This window comes from Epinephelus fuscoguttatus, linkage group LG13, assembly GCF_011397635.1.
Source record: "Epinephelus fuscoguttatus linkage group LG13, E.fuscoguttatus.final_Chr_v1".
NCBI lineage: Eukaryota > Metazoa > Chordata > Actinopteri > Perciformes > Serranidae > Epinephelus > Epinephelus fuscoguttatus.
In genome coordinates, this window is record NC_064764.1 from 29,126,122 (window position 1) to 29,137,818 (window position 11,697).

Genomic DNA, 11,697 nt, shown 5'->3' on the forward strand with positions numbered 1-11,697 from the left:
GGGTTACATGCTGACATTTTCAGAAAACAAAAAAAAAGAACAGGCTGGATTGTTTAGAGCAGGGTCAGGTGTCATTTTAGCTCATGGCTTACACACAGTCTAATTTGATCCCAAGTGGCTTGGACCAGTAAAAACACTCCAATAGCAACACCTCCAAATAAAGTGATCTGATAGGATGTGTGTGTACATGCCCCAAACTATATAAGAAGAAGAAGTGGTTCCGTCTGTTGCGTCTGATTTACAGATGTCACCTGCACACTTCTATAAGTAGAAGTTACATTTTACAGATGTTCCCTAAACATCTCATATACAGGCTTCTGTCACTGGTCAGGGTAGACGATTGAAGTGTCCAGCAACTCCATAATTCAGGTTGCAGCAACAGTGTTACATAAGGCTGCTGTTTCAAACTCAAACAACAAATTTATTTATGAGAACACTCACATCAGAACGTAGCCTGAGCAGAGTGCTAATAGTTTAATTTAATGTTAATTTAATTCTCTGTCCAAATCAGCAGAGAGAAGCATGTTACCTGATATCACCCCACAAAAATACGCAGAACGAATGTATTTATTCCGTCCAGAGAGAAACGATCAGATCAAGTCTCTTCTCATTGAGGAGGTGACATGAGGTATCTCTAATATGACAGGGCTTTTATTCTGATTATTAGTGGAATATCAGGGTCCATGTAAACACGCCTAATGGAAATGCACAAACAGCTAATGTGTAACGAACTGAACTGAACCGGACTGCTCGGTGGAAACAAGGCTTAAATTGTCTAAATTTATCCAGAAAGCTTTTACATTATTTTTGGATTGGAATTGCTATAATTATGCAGCAGTTTATTTCCGATAAAAGACAGGGAGAGTGAGGAAAGGACAGTGTCTAGTCATGGAAATTCATATGACAAACAACATGCGTGGCTGTGCTTCCCGTAATGGCCGAAGTCTTTCCAGCTCACACTTTTGCAACAAAAACTCCCATTTGATTGGAATTTCAAAACACTTGCTGGTTCTCCACCTCGGGGGATGACATGAGTTTCTCCATTATAGTTGCATTTCCTCATGGAGGTCAGATTACTTAATGCCATCATGTGTTAAATGCTTCCTCTTTTCTCTCCTTTCCTCTCTCCTGCAGCCTGAGAGTCTGGAGGTGAACAGCCACAGCATCAGCCCACACTCTCCCCTCTCTCCTGTCAGCCAGCCCACCTCTGCTCTGTGGGAAGAGGAAGACAGAAAGAGGAAGGAGGAGCAGGAGCGCCTGAGGCAGGCGGAGGAGCGGGAGCGCCAAAGGCAGGCGGAGGAGAGGAGGAAGAGGGAAGAGGAGGAGCGGGAGCTCCAGCGTCTGCAGGAGGAGAGGAAGAGGAGAGAAAGGGAGGAGGAGGAGGAGAGGAAAAGGAGGGAGGAGGAAGAGCTGAGATGGCAGAGGAGGAGAGAGGAGGAGAGGGAGGAGGAGAGGAGGCGGCAGGAAGTGGCAGAGCAGCAGCGCAGAGAGCGGGAGAGAGCCTTCGAGCAGCAGCAGCAGTGGTCAGTAGAGACGCTGCTCCTCCGTCCACTCTCACAGTTTACTCACACGTTCTCCTCGACTGTCACTCATGTTGTAATAACACATTTAAGTGGAAAACATAACCAGCTTTATTGTCTGTGCATTAACATAAGTGCAACTAATGTGTGTGCATGTGCTTTGTCCTCCATCTTTGTGTTTTAACCCTTGCCCTGCCTCTCCCTACTCACTACCTTTCACCAAAGGGCTGCTGGCTCCCATGGCTTTGCCAATGTCCAGCCGTCTCTGTCCTATGCAGACAGGTTAGTACAGGAGTGCTTCAGTCAAACATCATCTGCAGTCATACTTTAAAGGCATACTATGCAGGATTTTCCTAAAAAAAAACAATGTATAGACAAAGGTAATCCCTCTCAATCACCACTTGTGACCCACTAGAAGTGTGTGACGGTGTATTTATCTGCAGAGACTCTGCAGTCTGCCTGTATTTTCCTATTTTCTTCTTATTTTGTTGTGTTTGGGACTTTCCTGGGCACAGTGCACAGGTGAGGTGGCAGCTTTTAAATAGTGACCAGGTGCCAGACCCCAAATAGCACGCATCCAAGTGAAAGCTACGGAAATCACACACACTGCACTGAACAGCGCAAATATAGCAAGGCCAAACGCGAAGCTGACGCAGCTTGTATTGGCTTTACTTCACTTTTGCTCGTTCAATACAGTTTACAAAAAAATTGAAAATTCCTGCATAGTATCCTCTAAATATATTGCTTCCTTTTCTGTTGAGCTAATCAGCTACTGACACTTTTTTTAAAAATTTTTTATATACTTTATTAATCCCCGAGGGGAAATTCAGTTTTACTTATAAAACCTGCTTGCTTCATACCCTACTCTGACCAGAATTTAAACTACAGCTGGTATGAAAATAACTTTGTGTCATGTTTGCTGAAACTGTCACTGTATTCTGAAAGACGTACGAGGCAGATAGTGTGTGGAAAAACATCATGTCCCTTCTCATCTTTCTTATGTTTCTAATGGCATTTGCTAGATTCTACCACAGTGCGCCAAAAACAACCAGTTAGAGTCAAGTATGTCGGTTAGTGCTCGTGAACTGTGGTCAAAGTCAAACTGGGCAGCGCTGATCTAAAATGAATCAGGACTCTGTTACTGCAGTGTCTATTTCTCACCTCAAATGTTTTCAGAGGCATATTTTAGTGTACTGTTTTAGCTGTTAAATGAAAACAGTCATCTGACATATCAAGCAGCACCCACCGGCTGACCCAATTTTTTCATTTTTAAACAGTACACATTTACTTAATGCAAGAAATAGACCACACCATTACAGAATCTTGATTCATATTTGATCAGTGCTGCCTAGTTTGACAGTTTGACCGCAGTTCACCGGCAGTGACTGACATGACTGACAGCAGATTCCTCAGCTCTGATTGGTTGTTTTTTCGTTCATGTGCCATGAGGCTATTAGTTGCACCACAAAGTAATAAAGCAGGCAGAGGAATATAATTTTTGTTCACAGATTATTTGTCTCATTTCGTGCTGTGTGAATATAGTGACCGTTATTAAATAGGAGGCTTCAAGTAAAGTGTCACTGCTTGTATTCGATTCCTAAATTAATAAATGTTTCTCCATGTTTTCACGCTCCTTATATAATTCTCTGCACCAGGAGTTATCTTGGCAACACACTTTGTTCTTGCCTGAATGTACCCAAACTGCCAAAACAGTGTCTCACAAGCGTATAATCCTGCCAAACACCAACACCAACACCAGTTCCTCACAAACAAGCGATTTGTCACTCACAAACAGCAGGCAGCATTAAACCAGGCTCCAATTTAACATCCTGTACGTCTTAGAAGCAACAAATGGTGTTTCTCTTTTGTTATATTCTCAACACATTTCACAGCACAAAACAAAACTGGCACGGATTTACTGTACAGCTGATGTGTCCAGGTATTCTCTGTGTTGTTTCGTGTTGGCTCTATTTGAACTGAATCATTCAAACAATGTCTCTTTATATAAACGGTCACGAAATTGGAAATCTGCCAGCAGGTGGGTTGGGTCTCCAGCTGAGATGGGAATTACCTGTGATTGGTCTGCAATCAGCAGTGTCCTTGTGTAACCATTTTCACAGTGGTTTGCAACATAAAAATACTTCAACACATGTATTTTATGGTGGTAATTTTTTTTTTTTTTTTAATCTCGTCTTAACCTCTGTTTTCTTTTATTGACAGGTTGAAATCTAAATCATCTCCCCAGCTTGATGAAGAGGACAAACCTCAGAGAAAAGGTCAGTTTTCTTGATTGAATGGATTTACATTAATTAATTTTACTGTGGCTTACCTTTAATGAAAAAGTGATGGATTGACTGACTGCCTATTCAAATATTCACCTTCATTTTTCTTCATACTGGTTGTTATGTAAATTACTCAACACATGCATATTGTTGCACATATATGTGGGCTGTACTCCACTGTAGGTGCATACATGCAGCTGGGGGGCATGGCTCACTATCTGCTGGAAGAGCAGGTGAGGAGTGCGAGTGACAAACAGGCCCAGAGTGAGAGGGCTGCGTCAGAGCTGGAGATGGAGAGGAGATATATCCTCAATGCCATGAGATACAGAGAGCCAGAGAGAGGTGGGCTCGGCCCCGGATCGGCTCTCATTATGACGCCTTTGATCAGCTGATCAGTCGATTATGAAATTCTACCAAATCAGAACTTACAGCTGTTTGATTAACAGCTGACCAATCAAATGAGTTATCAATCAGTCAACTAATGAGACACTCAGCTAAAACAATTAAAGGTCCAGTGTGGAGGATTTAAGGGGAAATATTGGCAGAATAGATATAGATATAGACAGCTCTAGATAGGGCCATTTGCATTCTCCCGTCGGCCACTGTAGTTAGGAGCCCCTCTGCAACGAGCCAAACGGCATTGAAAAACCCCTCATTTTTTATGTGAACTGCTTTATTCAGTGCTTTTACCGGTTTTAATCACCGGATCGATTTGTTTCAGAGATAAAGAGACCTCAGTAGATAATTTGGCTCCTGGTAAAAACCTCCTGAACGTCTGGATCTCAAGTTATCAGAGAAAAACAGTGAGCTCACATAGACACGATGAGCCGCTCACAGTAGGAGAAACATTGATTTGTAATGTGAAACTGCTTAGGCCAGTGTTTTTACTGGTTTTAATCACCTGGTCCATTTGTTTTGGAGAGGAAGAGACCTCTGCAGATAATTTAGCTCCCAGTAAAAACCCACAGAACACTGAAGGAATCCTAATTGGGAGCTCATGTTCAGCACATAGAAGTTCAGTCCGCTATCCTCTCTGCTAGATGCCACTAAATCCTACCCACTGGTTCTTAAACTCAGTGTTTGCAGGGAGATTTTCCCCTTAGGTCACTTCCATAATTTAATAGTACTTCTCTAATCGAACAAGACCGGGGAAACACCGTATCTACATCATCACACACTCATTCCCTCTGTCCCATTTCCTCCCAAGTTCTCTGCCAGTCGTGATCTATTTTTGACTTCCCAGAAACTTTTCATTTCACGCAGCATAATGTTGAATTTATCTCTCCTCTCTGGGTGCAGTGGCGGGCAGCGGAGTGGCTGAGAGGAAGGGTCAGCAGTCCATGTCGCAGGCAGAGCTGGAGCGGCAGCAGATCCTGAACGAGATGAAGAAGAAGACGCCGCTGCTGACAGACAGGAGCTGGATCCGCCAGCGCTCCTCCCCTGCCGTCAAGGAGCCCGAGGACATGCCACCCATGCGCAGGTACAGTCTATTCAGCATGTATGAGAGTAAAAATCCCTTCTCCAGTATGGTGGTGGTGGTGGTTGGCTTTTTACACCTACTAATATCCTGTTAACTCGTGTTGTGTGTTAGAAATAAAACATTTATTAGTCTGGCTACCACTCTGACTTTACCTTGGCAAATTTGATTGGACCGTTAGTAAATATTTGATGATAAAAACAACTGCCACAGGTGCAGCTAGTAGCCAGACAGTTTCAATGCTTCTACTAACGGGCTAACATGGTGTGTGGCGTGGGTTGGCTTTGCAGAGGCGAGTCTCTCGACAACTTGGACTCCTACAACTCCTGGCGCTCATCTTGGACACCTAGAAGCAACTCTCACATCCAAAACTACACTCGGCCTCATTCTGCCCTCTCTGGCAGCACTTCCTTTTACAGTGGCGGGCTGGGAGCCCAGCGGTCCGGCTCCTCCACTCTGCCTTCCTCCTACTCCATGGGCTCCCTCCGAGGCGGGGCAGGAACCCCCTCGTCCCCTTGGTCCCGGCAGTCGCCCTCCCCCTCACCCTCCTCCCCGTCACCCACCACCTCTCCAGAGCCCACGTCCGAGGCAGGCGCCCCTCGGAGCAGGTAAAATCAACAATGCTGCTTTGCTTAACACCCCCAACAAGCTGCCTCTAACCTCTCACTGGTATACTGGGTTGCATAATCATAGTCCAGGTGGTGGTGTTAAACCAGTCAGATGGAGAGTGGTGGTGAAGGACAGCTGAACCTCACTGTTTTCACTTGTTCTACTCATGAATGTCTCATAATATGTGCATGAATATGATATTGTTTTATTTGATATTCTCCATTCGTTCACGCTGCATGTCACAGCTGACAGTCATACTATTCCGTACAGTCCTTTTTTTCAGGTTCCCTGTTTAACTCCACCTGCACATACAATATTGTTTTAGTTTGTTTCTGTGTTGGCACTGATATTTCCAAGTAAGCTAACACTATCCAATATTTTTACCAAACTGTTTCCATGTCAAAATTGTATATGATCATTGTTTTCTTATCATTTAACTCTTGTTAGGAATTTAAAAAATAATATATATTTTATTAGTTCCTATATAATTTATATTTTTGTATATACGACACAAAATTGTTCACAACACATAATTAAAGAAATTCTTGTATGTTGTAAGTAGGTGACTGAACAATTGAATTACTGAAAATGCAAAAACATGTTTTATTGAATGTTTTTGGCAGAATTATGATCATTAGCAGAGTAAATGGTTGTTCCCCATCCAAAATAAATATTTCACTACAGGCCAACATTGGAAAACTGTGAAAGCCCATTAATGGTATTGTGATGAGAATCAAAGATGTGTGTCATTATAGCGAGATTCTTTTTCAAAGTAATGAGCCAGTATCTCAAAATAATGAGAAGCTTAAAATAATAACTTAGTTTCTCAATATGACAGTCTCCCAAAATAATGAGCTAGTATCTAAAAATAATGACAGACCTCCTAGCAATAAGCTAGCATCTCAAATTATGAGAAACTTAATCAAAATAATGACTAAGTATTTTAAAATAAGAAGCTTAAAGTAATGACTGAGTATCTCAATATGACAAACTTTCAAAATAATGATGTGCTGATATTATCGTGCATCCCTACTTAATATAATAACTTAGTATCTCAAAATAATGAGCTGTCACTCAAAATAATAAGAGACTCTGACTTAGTAGTTGAAAATAATACAATACTAAGTCAATATTTTGAGATTGTTTTTTCATTGTATTGATATACTAAGCCTATATCTTTAGTTACTACGTCTTTACTTTCTTTGTTTTTCATTACAATGGCAGAAACGGGTTTCTACAGACAATGAATGATCTATCAGTTTAACCCTGCTGTATACCGGTGTTAACATGAGTTTGTGTGTGTGTGTGCTTACTGTACATACATGCATCATGCATGTGTGGTCGCCTCTTAAATCACAGCTTTACATTCTGTAATCCAGGTCAGTGAGTGGCAAGAAAATCTGTACGTTCTGTGACACCCCGCTGGGAAAGGGAGCGGCCATGATCATCGAGTCCCTCGGGCTCTGTTATCATTTGGGCTGTTTTAAGGTGAGAGCTGAGCTCCCATCGGCCACTGGAGCACATCATCTGCACGCCTCAGCCGATCCTCAAAAACTAACCTGATCACTCCTGACTCTTTCTCATTTATTACTAACCTTTTTTTACTGCTGTCGTGGTGAATCTGACGGTCCTGATCCCTTTACAGCTGAGCAAAGTAGACTTTCTGTGCCAAAACCTGCAAGCCAAATTAATTAATCAACCTCTCTTTCACTTTGTCTCTTTTCCCCAACACTTAATTGTTGATTCTTTCTGGAACTTTGGTCCTCTCTTGAGTTTGGTCTTCTGCATCTGGACAACGATCCATCCTGCCAATCCTCATTTATTCTTCAATTTCTCTTTCTGCACATACAATCAAGAGGCTTCTGTCTGTCTTCATCCCTCTGCCTGTGGACTCCGACACTTAAGTCTAGCTTTAAATCAGTTGAGTAGCTCTTTAACTCTTTCCATTTTAAATTTCCTCAGTGTATCGACTGCAAATCCGACCTGGGAGGATCGGAAGCCGGGGCTGAAGTTAGAATACGAAACAAACAGCTCTACTGTAACTCCTGCTACATGCGATTTAAAGGTGAGTGCATCTCATCAACACCACGATGTGTTGGTTTTTGCTTTCTTTAAAGGGATACTTCGCAGATTTTCAACCAGCTTTGTATCATAACAATATGGGTAGTATGTGTAAATAAACTGTGGGAAACTTCCCTCCATCTTACCAGCATTCAGATCTCCCTGCTCATCTTTTGCTGGCTCTAGGACTGTCGCTCATACTACAGATGGTACTTTCGAGATTGTACCACATTCTCATATTCCTGCCACCGTAGGCACAAAGACTCAGATCAACCTCCAATAAAACAGTAAAACTAGGCAGTGCTGATCAAATATAAATTGCTGTGTTGTCTATTTCTCACCTAAAATGTCTTTAGAAACATATTTTAGTGCACTGTTTGGCTGTAATGTGAGGTTGTAGAGCAGGCGAATTTAGCAAATTTAGCAAATTTATGTGACCGAGACTTAAGAATGGAATATTCGCTCGAAACAAAATCTGAAGACAGAGCCAGTTTCACTCAGTGGCTAATATGTTGAAACTGGGAAAATTTTAAATACCTGGGTTCTGGACTCCCATGTGAGCTTCTGTGTTTTCAAGAGATACTCACAGCGACTTTATCTTCTTAGGAAACTCAGCGGCCTTGGTGTTAGTGTGCCAAACTGTCTGATATGGTCACCATAACTGTGCATCCAAGAATAAACTTTCTAGGATTGTGACAATGGCAAGTAAAAGAGTTTCCAAGCCACAAAAACCCTTGATCCAACTCTTCACAGAAAGGATGAGAAAGAAAGCAAAGAGTATCTTGGTGGATAGCTCCCACCCTCTCTTCAGCTAGTTTGAGCTCTTGAGCTCTGGGAAGCATGATAGAGTCCGTCTGGCACCTAAAAATTTATTTAAGAAGTCCTTTATCCCGACTGCCATCAATATTCTTATCACAAGAAAGTGACTGATGAGTTTTAAACCACAGACAGACAATGAGCTGATTTAATCATTTGTATCTGGTGAGCCAAAGACAAATTTCCACCCATTGTGGATAATAAAGATATATTCTATGTCTAACATTGCTGTTTGTTTTCTTTCAGCTGGCCAGCCAACCTCTATGTGACGTGACTGTGCTCCAGCAGATTGATGAAGAGACTACTTGTGATAATAACCCATGAACATTACCGTGAACATTGAAGCCATTGCAAATAGCCGGGACACTTGGTTTGGACATATTTCCGTTTATAACGCTAAAGAAAAAATCTCGGTTGCCTCACTGATGAGAGTTATATTCATGTTTGTTTTCCAGTGTGTGATTGAGAGGGTAAGCTTGCAAAGAAGTTATCTACTTTAATGTGTTTATATCATCTTAAGTATTACAGTTGTACAAAGCGTAAGGGTTCTGCATGCACCAGTTTTTAAATGTTTTAGCCACGCAGTTAGTCAAAATGTTAAACTGTCTATAAGATTACTGAGGCTTTGTTGTGTTGAGGTTTGAATGACCGTCACTGAGACAGATTTTTGGAGATCTTTTAGAGAGTTTTCAAAGAATCCTGCAGGATCATCTCCTCTTGCTCACGCTTGTTTTCCCGCTGAGTCTTGTGGTATTAACATTGTCGACCGTCTTATGATGTCTATGTGCCTTTTTCATTTGTAACAGGGAGAAGTCTTGTTAGAATTATCTCAAAATATATTTAAAAACCATCTACGTGGATAGCACTTGCCTGGAGTTTTCATTGATAGATGGATTGTACACATAAGCAGGTTTTCCGTGTGAAGAATATATCAAGCTGAATGGCATTGAGGCAAACAGTAACATTTGTAAATAAAATGACTAAATGCTCATCTCGTGTGTGTTTTTGTTTACTTTCTCCAGCTGCGACATTGCATAATTCTTTTGCAGTGATATTCCCGTACATGATGCAAGGCTCTTCCTGCCTCTGTAATCAGAAATCATTATACTCATCTTTCTCTGTCTGTCCGTCTCATTCTCTGTTTCTCTCTGGTGCCACAGTCATAATGAAAGGAATTTCAATGAGCTTTTGTGCAAAGGTTCAGAGGGCCTGCCCGCTCTGTGTTCTCTGAAGCCAATTTGCCATGCATATTTCATTCAGAGCACATGCATTACATTTGATTACACTTTGATAAGCTATTTTCTTAATGTATTCTGTCATTTTGGTGGTTTCATGAAATCATATCTGCATAAACATATATTGAATATTCATACGAGCAGGGAGGGATGCTCTTGATTGTTCAGTCTGCAGCTCCTGAACGCATTTAAACAGCAAGGTAAGAAACTGTCCTCATTTCCCACAAATGGGAATAAGCTCAATTGAAGCAATATATGGAAATAAGTTGGACCGAGCATAAATTGGCTCTGTATTCTCGAGGTGAAGCACAAACAGCCCCTGGAGGCAGACATCTCAAATTCTTAGATTCCTTTTTTAGATTTTCTTGGCGCTCTCGTGGGAGAGAGAGATTTTAATCCTTACGCTTAGAAAACAAGCACGGTCTGAATGGCGCCGAGCAGAGTGGAGTGGCTGAGAAATATAAAACCTTTCAGGATAAGTATCCCATCTTTTTCCTCCAAAGCCAAGGCCACAACCAGCCTTTATGGAAGGCTTTGACGTGGAGAATCGAATGGCTTGTGTATGTGTGTGTGTGTGTGTGTGTGTGTGTGTGTGTGTGTGTGTGCTGAGGCTTATAGAGAAACAGTATGCTTGGCTGCTCAGAAGAATAGGGGTCTGTAGAGAGATGGAACACAGATGGAAGAGCTTAGATATGCTTGCTCTACCCTCCACCAAAAACTAATTCCTAAGTCTAACAACTCACCATCAGCTTCTTTTTAATGCTCTCCCAGTGGAAGGAAAGATTTCAAATTTTTCAGGAGATTTCCAGTCAAGCCCATGTGGATGATTTTTCACCTCACAATCAACACACAAGAGTGAGTCCAATAATCATGCTCCATTTCCACACCACAGGCTTTGAGCTTAGCTGTAGCTGAGACTCGCCAGAAGGGGGCACTGTGATCTTAGATTTTTACCAAAGAAAGCCTGAAATGATCCCTCAGCTGCAGCTGGATGTTAACTGCTACTGCTTGCACAACAAAGCATCACACTTTTTATGAGAAGTAGAGGTGCTGTGTCGTTTTAATTCAGCCACAGTAAGTTTATGAGCATGGATGGACCGGGCACAGGCCCAGAGCCCCCAAGTTTAACGGGCTTACCTGGCCATCACCTGGCCAAAATGACCAAATGTCACTCAAATTAACATGTACTGACCAGAGAGAGACTCAAATTGACCATAAAAAAGAGACACAAAACAACAACAAATACATGCAAGGGAACTGCAGAGTGTCACAAAATGACCTTAAAAGAATGCAGAGGAACTACCAAGAGACACAAAATGTCTAAAAAAAGACAAGTATACATGAAAGAGAGTCAAAATGACCGCAAAACTACAACAAGACATGCATAAGATCTATAAAGAGAAACAAAACAACAAAAATGTACCGCAAAGAGAGACAAAATTACGTCAGAGAGACACAAAACAACTATAAAAAGACACAAAATGATCAAAAGAGACACAAATATACTTCAAAGAGAGACAAAATTACTTCAAACAGACACAAAATGACCACAGAGAGATGCAAAGGACATGCAAAGAGACAGCTACAAAGAGACATGGAACAGCTACAAAGAGACACAAAATGACCAAAAAATACACAAATATATGTCAAAGAGAGACAAAACTATTTAAAACAGCCACAAAATGACCACAGAGAGA

General features: G+C 41.6%; 1 protein-coding gene across 10 annotated transcripts in view; it reads left to right on the forward strand.

Moving 5' to 3' along the window:
* Positions 1–9,756, forward strand: part of lmo7a (LIM domain 7a) — a 74,988-nt gene extending 65,232 nt beyond the window's left edge. For 6 of the 10 annotated variants that reach the window (XM_049593399.1, XM_049593398.1, XM_049593400.1 and 3 more), the window contains 9 exons: positions 1,135–1,523; positions 1,746–1,802; positions 3,741–3,796; positions 3,986–4,144; positions 5,102–5,282; positions 5,570–5,887; positions 7,268–7,376; positions 7,851–7,953; positions 9,012–9,756. In XM_049593399.1, coding sequence (XP_049449356.1) covers positions 1,135–1,523; positions 1,746–1,802; positions 3,741–3,796; positions 3,986–4,144; positions 5,102–5,282; positions 5,570–5,887; positions 7,268–7,376; positions 7,851–7,953; positions 9,012–9,034 — 1,395 coding nt within the window. In that variant the 3' untranslated portion in view covers positions 9,035–9,756. The remainder of the gene's footprint in view (positions 1–1,134; positions 1,524–1,745; positions 1,803–3,740; positions 3,797–3,985; positions 4,145–5,101; positions 5,283–5,569; positions 5,888–7,267; positions 7,377–7,850; positions 7,954–9,011) is intronic. The other 4 variants (XM_049593406.1, XM_049593402.1, XM_049593404.1 and 1 more) reach the window with 4 other exon arrangements.
* Positions 9,757–11,697: the final 1,941 nt, after the last annotated feature.